The sequence below is a fragment of the Bos mutus genome, chromosome X (genome assembly GCF_027580195.1).
Source record: "Bos mutus isolate GX-2022 chromosome X, NWIPB_WYAK_1.1, whole genome shotgun sequence".
Classification (NCBI taxonomy): Eukaryota; Metazoa; Chordata; class Mammalia; order Artiodactyla; family Bovidae; genus Bos; species Bos mutus.
Genome location: NC_091646.1, coordinates 58,949,069 through 58,975,425, shown reverse-complemented (window position 1 = coordinate 58,975,425; position 26,357 = coordinate 58,949,069). Strand labels below are relative to the sequence as shown.

Sequence of the window (26,357 nt, the reverse complement as noted above, 5' to 3'; positions counted from 1 at the left end):
TTGAATCTATTCCACATTTATAGTGTGTTAGATAAGTGCTGTCTCATTTCTTCCCCCCAAACTCCCACTTTAATTTCAGAATGACAAAGAGATGCCTACCAGATTCAGAAGACGAAGTGAACATCTTGAGCATGCTGTTGACCGTGTTCTTGTCATGATATCAGAAAGAAGAAGGGCACGTTCTCTACATGGCACTTATGAACAACCACCTGATAACATTCTTACTGCTGCTGTTGAAGTGATTAATATGGTCAAGATGATACTAAACATTCTTGAAAGGTAATTCCTAATATGTAATCTAAAGCTTTCAGATAGTTGCATTTTCCCCTCTTTCTATCTCTTCAAAATTTTTAAGTAGGAATTGAATTTTATTTCCACAGTATGTTTCAAAGACATTAAAAGATTTTTATTTATGCTCTAATATTTCCATAGGGTAAAGAACACATTTATATAATTCCCAGTAAGTAAACAATATTTGATCATCTCACTTTAAACAGAAAAAAAATCACTTTACCAAAAAAGTATTTGTTTTACAAAGGATTAATTTTGGTCTTTCTTTATAGATCAAATTACTGCTTTGTTAGAAAGAGTACTTGTTCCTCTGAAGTCTTTCAGGGATGCATAACAGTTACAAAAAAGTTTTAAATTATCACATCTGGACAAAATAGTTTTTTTATATATATGTGTGTGTGTGTGTGTGTGTGCATGTGTTTGTGCATAATATATATATATATATATATGTATGTGAGTGTGTGTGTGTGTATATATATATACACACACACACATATATATATATATATATATATATATATATATATACATATATATATGTATAGGCTTCCCCTGTGGTTCAGTGGTAAAGAATTTGCCTGCCAGTAGAGGAGACACAGGTTTGCTCCTGGTTCAGGAAGATGCCCTGGAGGAGGAAATGGCAACTCACTCCAGTGTTCTTACCTGGGAAATCCATGGAGAGAGGAGCCTGGTGGGCTATAGTCCATGTGGTTGCAAAAGAGTCAATCACTACCTAGCAACTAAAAACAGCAAATATTTAAGTATATATATATATGTGTGTGTATATATATATATATAAAATTATAGTAAAAATATTTATAAACCAGTCAGTTCTGGTTGTAAAACTCTGTATTACTAAGAGAGAGTTATGAAAGTCAAAGGCTAATGATTTTTATTCTTGTTTTGATAATAATCTGTAGGTAGTATATTAATATTTCCATTTTCTAATTATTTTTAATCAAAGACTTTAGTCAACTCTATATTCTACACACAAATGAAACATTATATATATATATATTTATGTATTTATTTATTTATTTTAATCTAGGCCATTTACTTCTTCTATTGGAAAGTGTTACATCCCAAAGATGGAGAAGTTAGATAGTAAGAGAGGGAAGTATGTTTTTATGATCAACAGAGAAGTAAAAGAGGGAGAAGTCATGATACTTTTTTCTTCCCTCTTTGTTATTTGCTCTTTTATTATCATTTCTTTTCATTGCAATTCATAGTTGATTGACAACCCCATTTTGTTCATATAAAGAGGGGAGGAAATGATTGACACACTTGTTCAAAAAATTCCAAATTGAATATTAGAAAAAAATTAGGACTTTCATCAGTTCCTCAGTTTCCTCTCTTTTGAGCTCCTTACAAACATCTATCTTGTAACAAGCTAAGACAAAGGACATAATGGAATCCTGAATAAATTCAACTTAAGGAAAATAGGGAAAAGGATAATTGGCAGATGGCAAAGATAACTATAGGACTAGGTAGTGGCAACATAAAGACCCCCATAGTGGATATAATCTGCTTCATTGGTGATTGATAACTCACAGTATTAAATTTTCATTTGATTGAAGTAGTCTCATTACAAAATTCACATCATGGTATTAGTATTAAGAAGCACTCTTTGGTATAATATTACTACATCACCAATTTGAGAGCTTTTTTCACTTTCATCACTGGAACCAGGGAAGATTAAATGGGAGTTATATTACTCCTACAGTATTTTATATTGAGTAGTCCTAAAGACAATCAGTCAGATTACTCTTTCAATAAATTCTGTAATTATACCAATGACTTCATATAACAGCTTTTGAATATGGCAAATTTATGGGTCATCTCAGCATCTTCTTTTCCAACTGCTTCAAGGTTTTAAACTACAATTTACAACATGACAGATGTTCATAGTCCTTGCTTGAGGACGAAATAAAAGTTTTTCATATTGAATGATAATTTTACTAAGCTGAGGACTTATTGAACGTTCCATATATTATCTTTGAATACATAAAATATTATGAATGGAACACATTAAAAAAACAATAATGTGCTTTGCACTGGTCATGGTTGCTACAAAACAACTTAATACTTTTAAATTTCTTAACTTTAATTGCTTTTGATTTTCCAGACTTCCTAGGGAAGTCCAGATGTCTTGAAAATTTTGTCAAGGACTCATCAGAGAGTTACATGGATTTTAAGAATTGTTGGGGCTCAGCCTAATTGCTTTCCTTATGCAGTAAATTAAGTCCCCCTTACCAAATATCTGTGCTAGCTGGAGGAATTGGAGTGTCAATTGGAGGAATTGTTCATTCTTTACTTTCTGAAATTGGGTAATTGTGTCAGTGGGAAAAAATTATTTCTATAGCTTATCCTAAAATTAGCCTAATCTCTGTGTTTCTAAAAGAACACAGAGGAAAGATTATGTTAAAATGTAAATGTTGCTTCATTAGTTTTAATATCATATTTTTCTTAATTTGTGGTTCAAGCTGTTAATTTACTTGATGTAATAAAATATGATTTCAGGCCTAAAATTTATTTCAGCTTTATTAGAAACAAATAAGTCTGATGAGTCACCTTGGTGGTAGAGATAATAAGTACTTTTGAGAATTGAAGTATATGTGCCACTAGTGGTAAAGAACACACCTTCCAATGCAGGAAACGCCAGAGACATGGATTCAATCCCTGGGTTGGGAAAATCCCCTGGAGGAGAAAATGGCAACCCACTCCAGTATTCTTGCCTGGAGAATCCCATGTGCAGAGGAGCTTGACAGGCTACAGTCCGTAGAAAGGGTCACTAAGAGTTGGACACGACTGAAGCAACTTAGCACTTGCACAGCAGGAGATGAATCAAGATGTCATCTTAAAAAAAAAAAGGGGGTGGGTGGGAAATGTGCTTATATGACCCCCCCATGAACAATTACCATTTGTTATATTTTCCTGAAAGTATTAGCCTTTTTTGTGAGTTACTAGAATTTTTCATTTGAGCAAACACCAGGAAATAGAGGAGGACAGAGGAGCCTGGCGTGCAGTAGTCTATGGAGACACAAAGAGTCAGACATGACTTAGCTACTGAACAACAAAGAACTATTTGACTGAACTACAGTGTAACAAAGGTTGATTTTGCCAGCATTATAAGCTTAGATGTAGATGAGATAGCTAAGTTTAAGTTCTACTTTATTACTAATAGAATAAAGATTTTAAGATTTATTATAGAAATAATGAGTATTAAAAATTCTTATGTTACTAAATGTAAATTTCAGTCATTTTACAAGGGCTTCTGTATTTTATATTGGCATTAGTCATTAAAATTTTAAGTGAATTATTTTTTGAGGTAAATATAATTTGTGACAAAATTTATTGAGGAGCATAATGTAGTAATGCAAGACTACTTATCAAAGTGTAACTACCCAAGATTCTACATGTAAGGAAACATAATTTGAGCATGTTTCATGTTGAGAATTGAGGGATAGGGTAGGGTGAGATGGTAGGAGAGTGACTCAGTATTTTCTTGCCTATTTGCTCATTTTTTTGATCCAGAAATAATTAAGAAGGAAAAAAACTGCCTAAGAAATTTTGCTCACATGTTTCATACCCTGGACATAGTTAAAGGAGATTATCCTATGGATCTGGCAGCTAGATTTGCCACATACGTTTATATACTTTTTATAAGAAGAAATTTGAATCATTGCCCATGTTCTTATGTGTTTTAGAAATAGATCTCCAGAAAATAGCACATTCATATAAAATCTGGGACTGCAATCTCCTAGGAATTTGGAGAAGGGTTTATAAATTACTTTTTCTTGCTAATTTTTAAAAATAAAATTTTGTTTCCCTTGTGAAGGCAAATATGGTTTCAGCATTGTAATGCTTGTTAATTTATTTTACAAATGTCATTCTGAAAATTGTTCTCCATTTTTAGATTGTAATAGTGATCATTGTCCAACAAAAGTATGTAGGTTTTATCACCTCATTCGAATTAGTACTTGTGATTACAGATTCCCCAAACCACAGAAGGCTAAGAGCTATGCCTGACGAAAGTAATAAAGCCAAAACTTTTCAATTGGTTATAGTGTCCTAAGTAAAATACATCTTTTTTCAATTGTGGCAAATAAAATGAGTTACCAACAGCCAATCTATTTTTCAAGTGGTAGATAATCTACTTGTGGATTACATAGTTAATTAATATTTGATACTTTTCATTTTTCCTTTTCCATATAACCATCTGTATAGTAAACTAGCCAAAGAAAATATAAAACTGAAACCTTACATACTCTACCTTCTACCTATAGTAACTTGAAAATAGGAATAACTGCTGTAAATTGTGCACTTATCATCCTATCACTTTATTGAGGCCATAGATATATCACATTGATCATCTTCCATATAAGCCTTCTGTTATTTTTTTGATGTAACTTTGTGATGTTTTGAATTTAGCTGACACTTGACACTCTTTCAAAATAATGTAAAGCTGTACATATTGTGGATTATAATTTTCACTTTCCTATGGTATAAAGTTGTTGCATTAAGTGAAACTGAGATTGATAGAATGTGTTGTCATCTTTCCCTGGCAGCCCTCCATTTGATTGCATGTCAGAATTTTCCAGTCTGAAAAACCACCTCATTAAACATATTACATTACTGAAACATTTCTCTGAACAGGTAAGATATATTGTGTTGTTGTATTGTCCTCCATACAATTTCCATATGTGTTTGTTCATCAGATCTTGTAATTTTATCTTCAGTAGTGCTGTAACCTATCTTTTCTTCAACATTTCCAGTGCCAACACTGAAATTCAGATCCATATTTATTTATATAGATGTAGACTATTTGTATAGCTACTAATGGATTGGTAAACTCAAATCTCTTTTCTATTCAACTAGAATTTACCACTGTTGCTGTGTTATTCCAAAATAAGTATTAAACTGATCAGAAACCTTCAAACACTCACCATCATTCAGGGAACATAGTCTAAACTTGTTACATTACTATTCACAACCCTTCTTAGTTCATACTCATCTGTTATCTTATCCTTCTCTTTTATGTGATCCCTGTACTAATTTATCTTGAAATATTTCATGTATGATTCTATCTTTATTCTTTTTATCATAATATTTTCTCCACTTCTAATTTACTACCATGACTTCTTTCCTTATCAAAACAACACTTCTTTTAAGCTGTAGCTAGTTCATTCATTTATTATTTAATACTTCCATTCATCCATTCATCAATCATCAAGATGACCCTATTCCTTTATAGTTAATATTTTCTAGAATTTAACATTGTAAACTTGATTTAATTCCATAATCATTTGAGGGTTGGCTATATGCAGAAACAGTTCCTGGTGGCTTAGACAACAAAGAATCTTCCTGCAATGCAGGAGGAGACCCATGTTTGATCCCTGGGTTGGGAAGATCCCCTGGAGAAGGGGATAACTTCCCAGTATAAAGATGCTCCAGTATTCTTTCCTGGAGAATTCCATGGACAGAGGAGCCTGATAGGCTACAGTCCACAGTCCATGGGGTTGCAAAAGAGTTGAACACAACTGAGCAACTAACACTTTTTCTTTTCTTATGTACAGATATATGTGCTAGGCTACATGGGGGAGGCATGAATGAATGAGAATTCTTTGCCTCAAATTTTAGTGGAATATTGAGATATTTAAATAAGTAATGTTTATTTTTACACATATGTTGTATCTGAATTTGAGTTTAATTCTCTTGAGGTAAAGCATTATCCTACATTTTTTATACTGATTTTCCAACATAATCATTTTTACATAGTGAGTTTCTAATAAATATTTCATGATGATTAAACATACCAAGGAATCCTGTAGCAGTATTCATTAACACAGGTATTGTGTCATTGTTAATTGTAATTCCTCTATAAGAAATAAGTTCTAAAACTGGTTATATGTGGGAATATTTAATAATAATAACTAATACTTATATAGCAATTATTATTTGTCAGGTACTGTTCTAAGCATTGGATATAATAACTTTAAAAATCTTCATTTAAAGCCTGTTGACTTGCTGAAATTTCTTCAGTTCAAGGTGAGTATAATGAGAAGATAAAGAAAAATGCAGCTCACGAAGGTCCATCTATTTTGTGCATTAATTTGCAGATGGGTTTTTAGGTGCAAGGGACCTCTTCTCAGATCAGTCTCTGGCATTTCTTGTTTTACTACAGCAGAAAGTAGTAGGAAAGTATATATTATGAAAAGCCACAAAGTTAGACTGTTGCTTTCCGAAAAGTTGTTTCAGATTCCTTTTTATTTATGCCAACCAACCCGCTGAGAAAAATTAGAAAATATGGACAAAATAAACTCTTCTGTTTGAGGGCATCAAAGAGGTTAAGGCAAAGTGGACGTATATATACAAGGCTACCGAAAATCAAAGGATAGAAAAAGATATGCCATAAAAACATATATTAAAAACTCTGGACTAGTCCCTAGTTCCTTGTTATACTAATTATACATATCAATCAGTTCAGTCACTCATTTGTGTTTAACTCTTTGCGACCCCAAGGACCCCAGCATGCCAAGCTTTCCTATCCATCACTAACTCTTGGAGCTTACTCAATCATGTCTATCGAGTTGGCAAGCCATCCAACCATCTCACCTTCTGTCATCACCTTCTCCTTCTGCTTTCACTCTTTCCCAGCATCAGGGTCTTTTCATATGAGTCAGTTCTTCACATCAGGTGGCCAAACTATTGGAGTTACAGCTTCAGCATCAGTCTTTCCAATGACTATTCAGGACTTATTTCCTTTAGGATTAACTGGTTTGATTTCCTTGAAGTCCAAGGGACTCTCAAGAGTTTTCTTCAACATCACAGTTCAAAAGCATCAATTCTTCAGCACCCTGCTTTCTTTATAGTCCAATTCTCACATCCATACATGACTACTGGAAAAACTAGTTTTGACTAGACAGATATTTGTCAGCAAAGTAATGTCTCTGATTTTTAATATTCTGTCTAGGTCAGTCATAGCTTTTCTTCCAAGGAGCAAGTGTCTTTTAATTTCATGGCCACAGTCACCATCTGCAGTGATTTTGGAGCCCCCAAAAATAAAGTCTCTCACTGTTTCCCCATCTATTTGCCATGAAGTGATGGGACTAGAGGCTATGATCTTAGTTTTTTGAATGTTGGGTTTTAAGTCAGCTTTTTCACTTTCCTCTTTCACTTTCATTAAGAGGCTCTTTTGTTCCTCTTTGCTTTCTGCCATAAGGTTGGTGTCATCTGCGTATCTGAGGTTATTGATATTTCTCCCGGCAGTCTTGATTCCAGCTTGTGCTTCATCCATTCCACCATTTCTCATGATGTACTCTGCATATAAGTTAAATAGGCAGGGTGACAACATACAGCCTTGACATACTACTTTCCCAATTTGTAACCAGTCTGTTGTTCCATGTCCTAACTGTTGCTTTTTGACCTGCATACAGATTTCTCATGAGGCAGGTAAGGTGGTATGGTATTACCATCTCTTCAAGAATTTTCCACAGTTTGTTGTGATCTACACAGTCAAAGGCATTGGCATAATCAATAAAGAAGTAGATGTTTTTCTGGAACTCTCTTGCTTTTTCTATGATCTAACAGATATTGGCAATTTGATCTCTGATTTCTCTGCCTTTTCTAAGGAAAGATGTTCCTTAGACGTTTCAGCTTGAACATCTGGAATTTCATGGTTCATGTGCTGTTGAACCCTGGCTTGGAGTATTTTATGCATTTCTTTGCTAGCATGTAAGATGAATGTAATTTTGCAGTAGTTTGAACATTCTTTGGCACTGCCTTTCTTTAGGATTGGAATGAAAACTGACCTTTTTCAGTCCTTGTGGCCACTGCTGTGTTTTCCAAATTTCCTGGCATATTGAGTGCAGCACTTTCACAGCATCATCTTTGAGGACTTTAAATAGCTCATCTAGAATTCCAGCACCTCCACTAACGTTTTTTGTAGTGATGCTGCCTAAGGCCCACTTGATTTTGCATTCCAGGATGTCTGGCTCTAGGTGAATGATCACACCATTGTGGTTATGTGGGTCATGAAGATCTTTTTTGTATAGTTCTGTGTATTCTTGCCACCTCTTCTTAATATCTTCTGCTTCTGTTAGGTTATGTGTAATTAGTATACATATGTATTAGTATATGTATGTACATGCATATTATATATACATATATATTACATACAATTATATATACATATATATATATTTGTACAGCCATGTATTTGAACTAAATTCTAGAGCAAGAGTCATTGTAAACTAATATTTTATTGCATAATTAAAATTTGCAAAGAGAGCAGAACTTAAGCATTCTCATAAAAAAATGTAACTGTATGAAATTATAGATAAGTTAAATTACTTGATCATGGTAATGCTTTCTAGTGTATACATATATCAAATCATTATGTGTATGCTTTAAATATCCTGGTGGCTCAGCTGGTCAAGACTCTGCCTGCAATGTGGGAGACCGGGGTTCAATCTTTGAATTGGGAAGATACCCTGGAGAAGGGAAGGGTTACCCACTGCAATATTCTGGCCTGGAGAATTCTATGGACTGTACAGTCCATGGGGTTGCAAAGAGTAGGACACAACTGAGTGGTGTTCACATTCACTTTTAAATATATAACATTTTATTTATCAATTAGACCTCAACAAAGCTAGGGAAAAAGAAGGCAAGAAGAAAACACATTGAGAATTTTAAGATTTTGAATGGAATGATAATGAAGACACGACATAGCGAACTTGTGACGTGCAGTTTATGTTGTATTTAAGAAAGAGTCATACCTTTTGATGTATTTAATAAAAAGGGAAAAGAGCTGAAAGTCTATAATTTAAGTATTCATCTCATGAAGCGATTACAAGAAAGCCATTAAAAAAAGAAAATCAAATTAAATTCAAAATCAATATAGACAGAACAAAACATATTGAAAGTAAATACAGAAGTTAATGAAATAGAAAACAAGCAGTAATATTTACATATATAAAATCATCATATTGTACATTTAAATAGATAAGATTTTTATGTGTCAATTACATCTCAATAAAGTTGGGAAAAAATTGCAAAAAAAAAAAAAAAAAAGCAGTAAGCTAAAACTCTCAAAATTTATTAGTTGAAAGTGGAGGTGATGAATTATGAAATTTTTTAAAGCCTGACATACAAAATATTAGTAATGAAAAGGAGATAGTACTAGAAATCCTACCTATGTAAAGTAATACATAATACTTTTATATCATTTATGTTGAAAATTTGACAATGTACACAGAGTAGAAAAATTCCTAGAAAAAATAATGGAAATTGACATAAAAAGAAACAGCAATTGTCACATACAATAAAATCTTACCAATTAATTGTCATCCCTGCACCAGCAACATTATTATCACCCCAATCTTGTTAAGATGGCAGACCTGAGTCTCACACTAACCTACTGAATCACTGTCTGAATTTTAAATATATATATATATATATGTATATATATGAAGGTTTAATAAACATTGTATTAAATAAATTGAATCCATAGTTATAAACCTTTCCAGAAAAATACTCTTGTCTAGATAACTTCATATGTTAATTCCTCAAAACATTTAAGAGTGAAATAGCACTAACCCTATTCAAACTATGCCAGATAACAAAACAGAGTAAGAACACTTTCCAACTAACGTTCTGAGGCCATTGAAATCTTATTACCAAATTTTATAAGGAAATCACAAGAAAGAAAATGTCTGTTACATAAAATAAGAAATAGCAATCTCAAAAAATAGCAAATTGAGTCCAGTGATACATAAAGATTATAATATATCACAGACACATTAGCATTATTCCAGGAATGCAAGGTCAGTTGAACATTTGAAAACCAATCAATGGAATTAACCAGAGCAGAAGAATAGTGGTGACATAGTATAAACACACCTGAAAAGATACAGAGAAAGCACTGAGTAAAATTCATTATCTATTCAAGATAAAAAGTCTTAGTAAACTTAGAATAAATGGCAATTTCCTATGTTATAAAATTTATCTACAAATACAAATAAAAATACCTGTAAATACAAATACAGAGACATCAGTTTGCTGAAAAAGGTCCGTATGGTCAAAGCTGGTATAGTCAAAGTTACGATTTTTCCAGTAGTCATGTACAAATGTGAGAGTTGTACCATAAAGAAGACTGCGAGCTGAAGAATTGAGCTTTTGAATTATGGTGCTAGACAAGACTCTTGAGAATCTCTTGGACTGCAGGTAGATCAAACCAGTCAATCCTAAAGAAAATCAACCCTGAATACTCATTAGAAGGACTCATGCTGAAGTGCCAATACTTTGGCCACCTGATGTGAAGGGCCAACTCATTGTAAAAGACCCTGATGCTGGGAAAGATTGAGGGCAGGAGAAGGGGGTGACAGAGGATGAGATGGTTGGATAGCATCACCGATTCAATGGAAACTGAGCAAACTCTGGGAGATAGTGGAGGACAAGAAGCCTGGCATGCTGTAGCCCATGGGGTCACAAAGAATTGGCCATGACTTACTGAATGAACAACAACAATCTACAAATAAAGTAAGGCAGATATAATTCTTAATGATAAAATATTGTAAACCTTCTTCTGTGAAATCAGTGATGGTACAAATATGTCCAGTATTAGCAATTTTATTCTACAACGTATTCAAGGGCCAAGAGTATGCAATAGGACTGGAAAAGAAATGTTTAAGTGTGGGAAAGGAAGAAATGAATCTGTCATTGTTCTTACATGACAGAATTGTGTACTTGGAAAATTCAAATTATTCTGAAGGTTAGATATTAGAAATCATCAGTGAATTCAGCAATATTTCTGAAAGGCAAAATACTATTAATATAATCAGTTTTACTTCTATATACTAACTTCAAATATTTAGAGATGAAATAAAAATGACAATATGCATTTTCAATGGCATGGAAAACATCAAATACCTAGGAAGAATATACAGAATACATGAAAGATCTCCTATTGAAAAGTATAAAATTATTATGAGAGAAATTAGAGAAGGCCTTAATGAATAAAGAAATGTCTCACATTTGTAGATTGAAAGATTTAGTATGTTAAAGACATTGGTTCTCTTCAGAATGATTTATATATTAAATTAAAATCAAAATACAAATAGGATTTTTCTGTACAGATTGACAAGGTGATTCTAAAATTTGTATAAAATTCAAGAAACCAGTAAAACATAAGTTAATTTTGAAGAAGTTGGTAGACTTATACTACTGCATATCAAGGCTTGTTATATATCTCCATTAAGACAGTTCCGTATTTGCAAAAGACAGGTACACAGACCAATGAAGCTTAAGAGGATTTAGAAACACCTGACACTTACATGGATATTTAATTTATTATTACATGCACTTAGGAGATGTGGGGTGATAATTGTCTCTTGATTTCTAACTCAGTTCAGTTAAGTCACTCAGTTGTGTCTGACTCTTGTGACCCCATGAATCACAGCACTCCAGGCCTCCCTGTCCATCTCCAACTCGCGGAGTTTACCCAAAGTCATGTCCACCGAGTTGATGATGCCATCCAGCCATCTCATCTTCTGTCATCCCTTCTCCTGCCCCCAATTCCTCCCAGCATCAGAGTCTTTTCCAATGAGTCAACTCTTCACATGAGGTGGCCAAAGTATTGGAGTTTCAGCTTCAGCACCAGTCCTTCCAGTGAACACCCAGGACTGATCTCCTTTAGAATAGACTGGTTGGATCTCCTTGCAGTCCAAGGGACTCTGAAGAGTCTTCTCCAACACTACAGTTCAAAAGCATCAATTCTTCGGTGCTCAGCTTTCTTCACAGTCTAACTCTCACATCCATACATGACCACTGGAAAAACCATACCCTTGACTAGACGGACCTTTGTTTGCAAAGTAATGTCTCTGCTTTTTAATATGCTATCTAGGTTGGTCATAACTTTCCTTCCAAGGAGTAAGTGTCTTTTAATTTCATTGCTGCAATGACCATCTGCAGTGATAAAAATTTCTAACTCACACCATAGTAAAAAATCAGCATTAGGGTTTGCGTTAGTAACCCTATTCGGACTGTAAATCTAAACATCAACAGTAACATTTTATGGTAGTTCAACAACTCAAACAATATACAAAAAGTACTAAGCATAAAAGAAAATATTACTAAATTGGACTTCTGTTCTATTGATAAAAAGAACTTCTGCCCAAAAAAGATACAGAGAGAGTAAAAACACTGGCTAAAAAAATGTGAGATGGTATTTATAATAGATGTAACAAAGAAATATTTAAAATTTGAATTTACAAAGAATTCTTACAAAGCAATAAGAAAAGATAACTTAATGAGAAAGTGGGAAAAGCCTTGAATGGACACTTGAGAAAAGGAAATACAGAAATAGCAAAGAAGAAAAAAAAAATGTGAAAAGGGTTTCAGTCTTAATCAGGGAAAATGCAAATCAAAACCATGCAGATGATACCACAACACTCCCAAGAAAGACTAGTGTTACAAGACGTATAATACTAAGTGCTATGGAGAATGTGGAGCAAAAAGTTCTCATATACTGTTTGGGTGGTATAATCGATCACACCTAGAGCCAAACATCCTACAGTCCAAAGTCAAGTGGGCATTAGGAAGCATCACTACAAACAAAGCTAGTGGAGGTGATGGAATTCCAGTTGAGCTATTTCAAATCCTGAAAGATAATGATGACAAAGTACTTTACTCAATATGCCAGCAAATTTGGAAAACTCAGCAACAGCTGTAGGACTGAAAAAGGTCAGTTTTCATTCCAATCCCAGAGAAAGGCAATGCCAAAAAATGTTCAAACTACCACATGATTGTGCTCATTTCACATGCTAGCAAAGTAATGCTCAAAATTTTCCAAGTGAGGCTTCACTAGTATATGAACTGAGAATTTCCAGAAATTCAAGCTGGATTTAGAAAAGGCAGAAGAAGCAGATATCAAACTGCAAACATCCACTGGATCATAGAAAAAGCAAGAAAATTTGAGAAAAGCATCTACTTCTGTTTCATTGACTACACTAAAGCCTTTGCCAGTGTGGATCACAACAAACTGTGGAAAATTCTTAAAGAGACGGGAATACCAGACCACCTTACCTGATTCCTGAGAAAACTGTATGTAGGTCAAGAAGCAACACTTAGAACCAGACAGGGAACAACGGACTGGTTCCAAATTGGGAAAGGAGTATGTCAAGGCTGTACATTGTCACCCTGCTTATTTAACTTCTATGCAGAGTACATCATGTGAAATACCAGAAAGGATGAAACACAAGCTTGAATCAAGATTGCTGGGAGAAATATCAATAACCTCAGATATGCAGATGACACCTAACTTATGGCTAAAAGTGAAGAGGAACTAAAGAGCCTCTTGATTAAAGTGAAAGAGGAAAGTGAAAGGTGGCTTAAAACTCAACATTCTTAAAACTAAGATCATGGCATCTTGTCCCAACACTTCATGGCAAATAGATGGGTAAACAGTGGAAGCACACTTTATTTTCGTGGCCTCCAAAATCACTACAGATGGTTTCTGCTGCCATGAAATTAAAAGAAGCTTGCTCCTTTAAAGAAAAGCTATGACAAACATAGAGAGGATATTATAAAGCAGAGACATTACTTTATTGACAAAGATCTGTCTACTCAAAGCTATGTTTTTTCCAGTAGTCAGTAGTATGGATGTTAGAGTTGGACCATAAAGGTAGTTGAGCATTGAATAACTCAAGCATTTGAACTGTGGTGTTGGAGAAGATATTTAAGAGTCCCATGGACTGCAAGGAGATCAAACCAGTTAGTCCTGAATATTCATTGGAAGGCCTGATGCTGAAGTTCCAATAATTTGGCCACGTGATGCAAAGAACTGACTCATTGGAAAAGACCCTGATGCTGGGAAAGATTGAAGGCAAGAGAAGGGGAAAACAGAGGACAAGAGGGTTGAATGGCATCACAGACTCAATGGACATTAGTTTGAGCAAGCTCCAGGGCTTGTTGATGGACAGGGAAGCCTAACTTGCTGTAGTCCATGGGGTCACAGAGTCGGACACGACTGAGCAACTGAATTGAACTGAAGAAAAAAAAAAATCAGCACTTTCAGTTTTGTGAACATGAGTGGTCTTTAAAAGTTAGATTATCTATGAAAATCAAATGCTTTCTGGTGTGTCTCCTAGGTATGGAAAATTTCTACAAATTATATATTTTTTAAAGAACATGATTATCAGTTTAAAACTATACAGTCAAACATTTTAATGACTATTTAAAGAAAAAATTTCTTTCAAAATCAGTGTCAAAAATAATATCAAAGTAAATGTTTATATTTCCATATCATGAAATCCAAGCAAAATCAGAGATCAGAGTCCCCACAAAATGAATACCAATATTGGGATTTCATGTACTCTGGCAAGCTAGCATATAATAAACTTCTTTATAGGAGTGTCCTTCTTAGGGATTATGTAAGGGTTAATTATTTCCAAATAGATACATGGAGTATTTTGAGGAACACACATGCAAACTCTTTTAATACAAGTTTCATTAAAATACAGGTTACATGCAGAAAGCTCAAAAATCCTAATTATACTGATAAATGAATTATCACAAAGTGAGGACACACAAAACCATCACTCAGATCAAGAAATAGAAAATAATTTGCACTGTAGAAACACTTCTCATATCCTTCTCCAGCACCACAGTTCAAAGTGGTGCTTGTCCAGCACCACAGTTCAAAACATCAATTCTTTGGCACTCAGCTTTCTTTATGGTCCAACTCTCACATCCATACCTGACTACTGGCAAAACCATAGTTTTGACTAGATGGATAGCTGTCAACAAAGTTGTCTGCTTTATAATATGCTGTCTATGTTTGTCATAACTTTTCTTCCAAGAAGCATGTGTCTTTTAATTTCATGGCTTCAGTCACCATCCACAGTGATTTGGAGCCCAAGAAAATAAAATCTGCCACTGTTTCCATTATTGCCCATCTATTTGCCATGAAGTGATGTGACTGGATACCATGATCTTAGTCTTCTGAATGTTGAGTTTTAAGCCAGCTTTTTCACTCTCCTCTCACTTTAATCAACAGACTCTTTAGTTCCTCTTTGCTTTCTGTCATGAGGTTGGTTTGATCTGCATATCTGAGGGTATTGATATTTCTCCCACAATCTTGATTCCAGATTGTGTGTCATCCAGCCTGCCATTTCGCATGATGTACTCCGCATATAAGTTAAATAAGCAGGGTGACAATATGCAGCCTTGATGTACTCCTTTCCCAATTTGGAACCAATTTGTTGTTTCATGTCTGGTTCTAACTGTTGCTTCTTGACCTGCATACAGATTTCTTAGGAGACAGGTAAAGTCATCTGGAATCCCATCTCTTGAAGAATTTTCCACATTTTGTTGTGATCCATATAGTCACAGGCTTTGGCATAGTCAATAAAGCAGAAGTAGATGTTTTTCTGGAACTCTCTTGCTTTTTCTGTGATCCAACCAATGTTGGCAATTTGATATCTGTTTCCTCTGTCTTTTCTAGATGCAACTTGAACAATGGGAAATTCTCTGTCCATGTACTTGGAGAATTTTGAGCATTACTTTGCTAGTGTGTGAAATGAGTGTAATTTTGCAGTAGTTTGAAAATACTTTGGCATTGCCTTTCTTTGGGATTGGAATGAAAACTGACCTCTTTCAGTCCTGTGGCCACTGCTGCATTTTCCAAATTTGCTGGCATATTGAGTGCAGCAATTTCAACAGCATCATCTTTGAGGATTTGAAATAGTTCAACTGGAGTTCCATCACCTCCACTAGCTTTGTTCGTAGTAATGCTTCTTAAAGCCCACTTGACTTCGCATTCCAGGATGTCTGGCTCAAGGTGAGTGATCACACCATTGTGGTTATGTGGGTCATGAAGATCTTTTTTGTATAGTTCTTCTGTGTATACTTCTTAATATCTTCTGCTTCTGTTAGGTCTATACCATTTCTGTACTTTATTGTGCCCATCTTTGCATGAAATGTTCCATTGATATTTCTAATTTTCTTGAAAAGATCTCTAGTCTTTCCAATTCTGTTGTTTTCCTCTATTTCTTTACACTGATCACTTAGGAAGGCTTTCTTATCTTTCCTTGCTATACTTGGGAACTCTGCATTCAGATGGATATATCTTTCCTTTTCTCCTTTGCCTTTAGCTTCTCTTCTCTTTTCACCTTTTTGTAAGGCCTCCACAGATAACCATTTGCCTTTTTGCACTTCTTTTTCTTGGGGATTGTCTTCATCACTGCCTCCTGTACAGTGTCACAAGCCTTTGTCCATAGTTCTTCAGACACCCTGTCTGTCAAATCTAATTTGATTTTTTTCTTAAAATGTATAAATTTATTTTTAGATTTTTGTTCTGAATACGATGGATGTCATTGAATAGTTGATTGAGATCATGATAGTTTTTCAGACAGCTTTGTCTCTTTTTTCTTCAAGGAATGTTATAGGGAATATTATTCTGTATGTAATAACTTCCATCATAAAAATGCTGAGTATGCTTTGCAGTTGTAACACTGATATATTCTGATTTATTGTGCTTTCAAATTACCTTTTCATTGATGAAGAAGGAGAAGAGTCAGAAGAGAATAAAAGAGTTAAATAAGTTTTGTTAAGATCATCATTTTAATCTGTGTGGTAAATAATTGTCATTTTTAGTGATTAACATCATATTCCAGTGCTAACTTTTACATCTTATTCATTAATTAAAATAAGAAGACTAAATTATTTTTGTATTCGAAGGCAGCAAAGAACTTTACAAATTTTCAAGTGTTTTAAAAGTAATTGTTAATGGAGTATTACTCAGCCATTAAAAAGAATACATTTGAATCAGTTCTAACGAGGTGGATGAAACTGGAGCCAATTATACAGAGTGAAGTAAGCCAGAAAGAAAAACACCAATACAGTACACTAACGCATATATGTGGACTTTAGAAAGATGGTAACGATAACCCTGTATGTGAGACAGCAAAAGAGACACAGATGTATAGAACAGTCTTTTGGACTCTGTGGGAGAGGGAGGGGTGGATGGTTTGGGAGAATGGCATTGAAATGTGTATAATATCATATAAGAAACGAATCGCCAGTCCAGGTTCGATGCAGGATACAGGAAGCTTGGGGCTGGTGCACTGGGATTACCCAGAGGGATGGTATGGGGAGGGAGGGGGGTTCAGGATGGGGAAAACGTGTACACCTGTGGTGGATTCATGTTGATGTATGGCAAAACCAATACAATATTGTAAAGTAATTAGCCTCTAATTAAAATAAATAAATTAAAAAAAATAAAAGTAATTGTTATCATATAATAAGTGTTCACAGTTGCCTAGTTGGAAAAGAATTGGGTTCCCTCACAAAAAATTCTTTAAACTATTTTCGAATATTGTTTTCAATATGGAAATTTCTTTTTAAAAAACAGATTCATTGAAATAAAGTTTATATGCCATACAGTATATGAATATAAATAGAAGAACAAATGCCTTTTTGGAGATTCAAATTTCTTATAATCACAATTGATTTTAGAACATTTTTACCATCCCTCAAAATACAAAGTCCCCATTATCATTCACTGCCCATCTCCCCATCCACCACCACCATCATGACCACACCTAGAACACACCACACCTAGGCCTAGACAACCACTAAACTACTTTTTATCTATATATATATTATTCTATTGTACACATTTCACATAAATGAAGTCATTTATTTAGTCTTATGTAAATGGCTATTTTCAGTTAGGATAAGTTTTTTTCCAAGGTTCATACATGCTGTACCATGCATCAGTAGTTCTGTTCTGTTTATTATTGTTCAGTCACTAAGTCATTTCTGAATCTTTGAGACCCTATGGCACATCAGGCTTCCCTGTCCTTCACTATCTCTCAGAGTTTGCTCAAATTCATGTCCATTGAGTAGGTGATGCTATCCAAACATCTAATCCTCTGTCGCTCCCTTCTCCTCCTGCCCTTGATCTTTCCCAGCATCAGGCTTTTTTTTTTTTCCCCCAGTGAGTCAGCTCTTCACATCAGGTAGGCAAAGTATTGGAACTTCAGCATCAGTCCTTGAAATAAATATTCAGGGTTGGTTTTCTTTAGGGTTGATTGGTTTGATCTCCTTGCATCCCAGGACACTCTCAAAAGTCTTCTCCAGCACCACAATTCAAAATCATCATTTCTTCAGTACTCAGCTTTCCCTTATTTATTTCCAACTCTCACATCCATACATGACTAATGGAAAAACTATAACTTTGACTATGCCCACCTTTTCGGTTAAGTGATGTTTCTGCTTTTTAATATGCTGTCTAAGTTTGTCATAGCTTTTCTTCCAAGGAACAATCTTCTTTTAATTTCATGGCTACAGTCACCATCCACAGTGATTTTGGAGACCGAGAAAATAAGATCTCCACTGTTTCCACTTTTTCCCCTTCTATTTACCATGAAGTGATGGGACTGGATGCCATGATATTCATTTTTTGAATATTGAGTTTTAAGCCAGATTTTTCACTCTCCTGTTTCATCCTCATCAAGAGGCTCTTTGGTTCCTATTCACTTTCTGTCATAAGGGTGGTGTCATCTGTATATCTGAGGTTGTTGATATTTCTCCTGGAAATATTGATTCCAGCTTGCAATTCATCCAGCTGGACATTTTTCATGATGTACTCTGTATATAACTAAAATAAGCAAGGTGACAATAGACAGCCTTGATGTACTCCTTTACCAATTTTAAACCAGTCCATTGTTGCACATCTGATTCTAACTGTTTCTTCTTGTCCTGCATACAGATTTCTCAGGAGACAGGTAAGGCGGTCTGGTATTCATATCTCTTTTAAGAATTTCCATTTGTTGTGTTCTACACAGGCAAAGGCTTTAGTGTAGTCAATGAAGCAGAGGTAGATATTTTTCTGGAATTTCCTTGTTTTCTCTATGATCCACAGGGTATTGGCAATTTCCTCACTAATTCCTCTGCCTTTTCTAAATCCAGTTTGTACATCAGGAAGTTCTCAGTTTACATACTGCTGAAGCCTAGCTCTTAGGATTTTTTTTTTTTTTTTTTTTACTTTGCTAGCATGTGAAATGATTGCAGTTGTTCGGTAGTTTGAACAGTCTTTTGTATTGCCCTACTTTGGGATTGGTCAAAAACTGACCTTTTCCAGTCCTGTGGCCACTGCTGTGTTTTCCAAATTTGCTGGCATATTGAGTGTAACACTTTAACATCATCATTTTTTAGGATTTTAAATAGCTCAGCTGGAATTCCATCACTTCTACTAGCTTTGTTCATAGTAATGCTTCCTAAGGCCCACTTGACCTCACACTCCAGTATGTCTGGCTCTAGGTGAGTGACCACAGCATCATGGTTATCCAGGTCATTAAGAACTTTTTCGTGCAGTTCTTCTGTATATTCTTGCCACCTCTTAATCTCTTCTGCTTCTGTTAGGTCTTTGCTGTTTCTGTCCTTTATTGTGCCTGTCTTTACATGAAATATTCCCTTGGTATCTCCAGTTTTCTTGAAGAGATTTCTAGTCTTTCACTTTGTATCTTTTTCCTCTATTTCTTCACATTGTTCGCTTAAGAAGCCTTTCTTATCTCTCCTTGCTATTCTCTGGAACTCTGTATTCCATTGAGTATATCTTTCCGTTTCTCCTTTACCTTTTGCTTCTTTTTTCTTCTAAGGTATTTGTAGGTCCTCCTGAAACAACCACTTTGCCTTCTTGCCTACAAATATTCTGTCTCTTTACGTAAGTTTATTCCTAAATATTTTATTCTTTTTGTTGCAATGGTGAGTGGGATAATTTCCTTAATTTCACTTTCTGATTTTTCATTGTTAGTATATTGTTAGTTTTATTTTGCTGTTATTTTCTAGTGTTTTTTAGTTGGAAGTTCAATTTATTGATTGGAAATATTTTTGAAGTAGGAAGACCTATGTATGTTTCTATTTTTAATCTGTTCATTTTTGAATGACACTTAGATTGTTTCTATACCTTGACTTTTGTGAATAATGTTGCAATGCATGGGAATAAAGATATCTCTTTGAGATACTGATTTCATTTCCTTTGGATATATGCTCAAAAGTGAGGTTGCTAGATCACATGGTTGTTCTATTTTTATTTTGTGAGGAACCTCCATAATGTGTTTCATACTGGCTGTACCAGTTTACATTCTCACCAATAATGTGCAAAGTTTCCCATTTCTCCACATCCTCACCAACACTTGTTATCTCTTGTTTCTTTCTTTTTTTTTTTTTATAGTAGTCATCCTAACAGGGGTGAGATAATATTTCATAAATATTTCATTGAGGTTTTGAGTTTTGCTTCCCTGATGATTATATTGTTGATCACCTTTTCATTGTCTTCTTTGGAAAAAATGTCTATTCAGGTCTTCTGCTTATTTCTTAAATGCGATATACATATATATACTATCAGTTCAGTTCAGTCACTCAGTCATGTCCGACTCTTTGCGAATCCATGAATTGCAGCATGCCAGGCCTTCCTGTCCATCACCAACTCCCGGAGTTCACTCAAACTCACGTCCATCGAGTTGGTGATGCCATCCAGACATCTCATCCTCTGTCGTCCCCTTCTCCTCCTGTCCCCAATCCCTCTCAGCATTAGAGTCTTTTCCAATGAGTCAACTCTTCTCATGAGGTGGCCAAAGTGTTGGAGTTTCAGCTTTAGCATCAGTCCTTCTTATAAACACCCGGGACAGATCTCCTTTAGAATGGACTGGTTAGATCTCCTTGCAGTCCAAGGGACTCTCAAGAGTCTTCTCCAACACCACAGTTCAGTGCATACAATATGCATAGACATGCATATATATGTATATATAGACATACATGCACAATATATATGTATACAATATACATATATGCATATTGCATTTTGGATATTAAACCATATGAGGTTTGCAGATATATTCTCCCATTCCATAGGTTGCCTTTTCAATTTATTGACGAATTTCTTTGCAACAGGTTTTGTATTTCATGTAATCCAAGTTGTTGATTTTTTTTTTTCCCTTTACTTTTTGGATTCAAAAAACTCATTTCCAAAACCAGTATTAAGGCGCTTACTCCTTATGTTTTCTTCTAGGAATTTTACACTTCCAAGTCTTACATTCAAGTATTTATCCTATTCTGAGTGGATTTGTGTGTATGATATAAGAAAAAGTTTCAGTTACATTCCTTTATAGTCTGATATTTAATTTTCACAGAGACATTTACTCAAGAGACTATTGTTCCTCATTACATGTTCTTGGCATCCTTGTCAAAGTTCATATATGCAGGTATTTATTTCTGGGCTCTTAATTCTGTTACATCTGTCTATGGTTTTATGTTCATGGCACTACAACTCTGCTTTTATTACTATAGTTTTATAATATAGTTTGAAATCAAGAAGCGTTAAGCCACCAATTTTGTTATTCTTTCTCAAGATTGCCTTGATCATTTGGGGTCTCTTGTGATTCCTACAGGTTTTAGGATTGTTCTATTTTTGTGTAAAAAATGGTGTTGGAATTTCAATAAGAATTGCATTGAATCCATAGATCATTCAAACAATATGAATATTTTAACAATAGTAATACTTCCAATTCAATAACATGAGGTTTATCTCATTTTTTTGGTGTGTCTTCTCCCATTTCTTTCATTGATATCTTACAGGTCTTATTGTATAGATCTTTCACCTCCTTGGTTAAATATGTTTCAAAGTATTTTATTGGCTTTTAATACTATTGTAAATTGAATTATTTTCTAAAATTTTTGGATAGTTCATCGTTAGTATATAGAAAAGTATCTTATTTTTGTTTATTGATTTAGTATACTACAAAATTACTGACATTAGTTTTAACAAATTTTTAGTGGAGTATTCCATATAAAAAGATTAGAGTTTTCCATATATTAATATAAGATTATGTTATTGTCATAGATAATTTTTACTTATTCCTTTCCTACTTAAATGCCTTTTATTTATTTTCTTGGCTAATTACTCTGACTAGAATTTCTAGTACAATATTGAATAGAAATGCTTATAATGGGCACCCTAGTCTTATTCTCAATTTAGAGAAAAAGTTTACAACTGTTCACTACAGAGTATGATATTAGTGGTAGGATTACCATGTATGGCTTTTAATATGTTGAGGTACATTCATTCTATATTGAATTTGTTGAGAATTTGTATCATGAAGAAAATATTGATGCAAATATTTTATCTGCATCTTTGAGGATATTTTATAGATTTATCCTTCATTTTGTTAATGTGATACATCATGATTATTATTGTGCAGATGTTGAATCATCCTTGCCTCCTTGAAAGAAAGCCTACTCTATCATGCTGTATGATCCTTTCAATTTATTGTTTTTTATATAAATTTATTTATTTTAATTGGAGGCTAATTACTTTAAAATATTGTATTGGCTTTGCCATACATCAGCATGAATCTGCCATGGGTGTACAAGTGTTCCCCATCCTGAACCCCCCTCCCACCTCCCTCCGCATAGCATCCCTCTGGGTCATCCCAGTGCACCAGCCCAGAGCATCCTGCATCATGCATCGAAACTGGACTGGAGATTCATTTCACATAAGGTATTACACATATTTCAATGCCATTCTCCCAAATCATCCTACCCTGGCCCTCTCCCACAGAGTCCAAAAGACTGTTCTATACATCTGTGTCTCTTTTGCTGTCTCGCATACAGCGTTATCATGACCATCTTTCTAAATTCCATATATATGCGTTACTATACTGTATTAGTGTTTTTTCTTTTTGGCTTACTTCACTGTATAATAGACTTGAGTTTCATCCACCTCGTTAGAACTGATTCAAATGTATTCTTCTTAATGTCTGAGTAATACTCCATTCTGTATATGTACCATAGCTTTCTTATCCATTCCTCTGCTGATGGACATCTGGGTTTCTTCCATGTCCTGGCTATTATAAACAGTGCTGCAGTGAACATTGGGGTACACGTGTCTCTTTCAATTCTGGTTTCCTTGGTGTGTATGCCCAGCAGTGGGATTGCTGGGTCATATGGCAGCTCTATTTCCAGTTTTTTAAGGGATCTCCACACTGTTCTTCCTAGTGGCTGTACTAGTTTTCATTCCCACAAACAGTGTAAGAGGGTTCCTTTTTCTCCACACCCTCTCCAGCATGTATTGCTTGTTGACTTTTGGGTAGCAGCCATTCTGACTGGCATGAAATGGTACCTCATTGTGGTTTTGATTTGCATTTCTCTGATAATGAATGATATTGAGCATCTTTTCATGTGTTTGTTAGCCATCTGTATGTCTTCTTTGGATAAATGTCTCTTTAGTTCTTTGCCCCACTTTTTGATTGGGTTGTTTATTTTTCTGGAATTGAGCTTCAGAAGTTGCTTGTATATATTTTGAGATTAATTCTTTGTCAGTTGCTTCATTTACTATTATTTTCTCCCATTCTGAAGGCTGACTTTTCACCTTGCTTACTTTCCTTTGTTGTGTGGAAGCTTTTAATTTTAATTAGATCCCATTTGTTTATTTTTGCTTTTATTTCCAATATTCTGGGAGGTGGGTCATAGAGGATCCTGCTGTGGTTTATGTCAGAGAGTGTTTTGCCTATGTTGTCCTCTAGGAGTTGTATAGTTTCTGGTCTTACATTTAGATCTTTAATCCATTTTGAGTTTATTTTTTGTGTATGGTGTTAGAAAGTGTTCTAGTTTCATTCTTTTACAAGTGGTTGACCAGTTTTCCCAGCACCACTTGTGAAAGAGATTGTCTTATTTCCATTGTATATTCTTGCCTCCTTTGTCAAAGATAAGATGTCCATAGGTGTATGGATTTATCTCTGGACTTTCTATTTTGTTCCATTAATCTATATTTCTGTCTTTGTGCCAGTACCATACTGTCTTGGTGACTGTGGCTTTGTAGTAGAGCCTGAAGTCAGGCAGGTTGATTCCTCTATTTGCATTCTTCTTCTCAAGATTACTTTGGCTTTTTGAGGTTTTTTGTATTTCCATACAAGTTGTGAAATTATTTGTCTAGCTCTGTGAAAAATGCTGTTGGTAGCTTGATAGGAATTGCATTGAATCTATGGATTGCTTTATGTAGTTTACTTATTTTCACTATATTGATTCTTCCAATCCATGAAAACGGTGTATTTCTCCATCTATTAATGTCCTTTTTGATTTGTTTCACCAGGGTTTTATAGTTTTCTGTATATAGGTCTTTTGTTTCTTTAGGTAGATATATTCCTAGGTATTTTATTCTTTTCGTTGCAATGGTGAATGGAATTTTTTCCTTATTTCTCTATTTTCTCTTTGTTAGTGTATAGGAATGCAAGAGATTTCTGTGTGTTGATTTTATATCCTGCAACTTTACTATATTCATTGATTAGCTCTAGTAATTTTCTGGTGGAGTCTTTAGGGTTTTCTATGTAAAGGATCATGTTATCTGCAAACAGTAAGAGTTTTACCTCTTCTTTTCCAATTTGGATTCCTTTTATTTCTTTTTCTTCTCTGACTGCTATGGCCAAAGCTTCCAAAATTATGTTGAATAGTAGTGGTCAGAGTGGACACCCTTGTCTTGTTCTTGACTTTAGGGGAAATGCTTTCAATTTTTCACCATTGAAGATAATGTTTCCTCTGGGTTTGTCATATATAGCTTTTATTATGTTCAGGTATGTTCCTTCTATTCCTGCTTTCTGGAGAGTTTTTATCATAAATGGATGTTGAATTTTTTCAAAGGCTTTCTCTGCATCTATTCAGATAATCATATGGTTTTTATTTTTCAATTTGTTAATGTCGTGTATTACATTGATTGATTTGCAGATATTGAAGAATACTTGCATCCCTGGATAAAGCCCAGTTGGTCATGATGTATGATCTTTTTAGTGTGTTATTGGAATCTGATTGCTAGCATTTTGTTAAGGATTTTTGCATCTATGTTCATCAGTGATATTGGCCTGTAGTTTTCTTTTTTTGTGACATCTTTGTCAGGTTTTGGTACTAGGGTGATGGTGGCCACATAGAAAGAGTTTGGAAATTTAGCTTCCTCTGCAATTTTCTGGAAGAGTTTGAGTAGGATAGATGTTAGCTCTTCTCTAAATTTTTGGTACAATTTAACTGTGAAGCCATCTGGACCTGGCTTTTGTTTTCTGGAAGATTTCTAATTACAGTTTCGATTTCCATGCATGTGATGGGTCTCCAAGATTTTCTATTTCTTCCTGGTTCAGTTTTGGAAAGTTGTACTTTTCTAAGAATTTGTCCATCTCTTCCAGGTTGTCCATTTTATCGGCATATAATTGCTGATTGTCTCTTATGATCCCTTGTATTTCTGTGTTGTCTGTTGTTTTCTCTCCATTTTCATTTCTAATTTTATTGACTTGATTTTTCTCCCTTTGTTTCTTGATGAGTCTGGCTAATGGTTTTTCAATTTTATTTCTCTCTCAAAGAACCAGCTTTTGGCTTTGTTGATTTGTGCTATGGTCTCTTTTGTTCCTTTTGCATTTATGTCTGCCCTAATTTTTAAGATTTCTTTCCTTCTATTAATCCTGAGGTTCTTCATTTCTTCCTTTTCTAATTGCTTTAGGTGTAGAGTTAGGTTATTTATGTGATTTCTCTCCTGTTTCTAGAGTTAGACTTGTATTACTATGAACCTTCCTCTTAGCATGGCTTTTACAGTGTCCCACTGGTTTTGGGTTGTTGTGATTTCATTTTAATTTGTTTCTATGCATATTTTTATTTCTTCTGTGATTTGTTGGTTATTCAGCAGCGTGTTTTTCAGCCTCCATATTTTGGAATTTTTAATAGTTTTTCTCCTGTAATTGAGACCTAATCTTACTGCATTGTGGTCAGAAAAGATGCAGGGAATGATTTCAATTTTTTTTTTTTTTAATTTACTAAGGCTAGATTTATGGCCCAGGATGTGATCTATCCTGGAGAAGATTCTGTGTGTGCTTGAGAAAAAGGTGAAATTCATTGTTTCGGGGTGAAATGTCCTATAGATATCAATGAGGTCTAACTGGTCTATTGTATCATTTAAAGTTTGTGTTTCCTTGTTAATTTTCTTTTTAGTTGATCTATCCATAAGGGTGAGTGGGGTATTAAAGTCTCCC

At 34.5% G+C, this 26,357-nt stretch overlaps 1 protein-coding gene across 2 annotated transcripts in view; it reads left to right on the top strand.

Moving 5' to 3' along the window:
• Positions 1–26,357, top strand: part of LOC106701126 (uncharacterized) — a 466,625-nt gene that overhangs the window by 108,755 nt on the left and 331,513 nt on the right. For both annotated transcript variants that reach the window (XM_070365414.1, XM_070365413.1), the window contains exons 7-8: positions 80–279; positions 4,860–4,947. In XM_070365414.1, the coding sequence (XP_070221515.1) occupies positions 80–279; positions 4,860–4,947 (288 nt within the window). The remainder of the gene's footprint in view (positions 1–79; positions 280–4,859; positions 4,948–26,357) is intronic.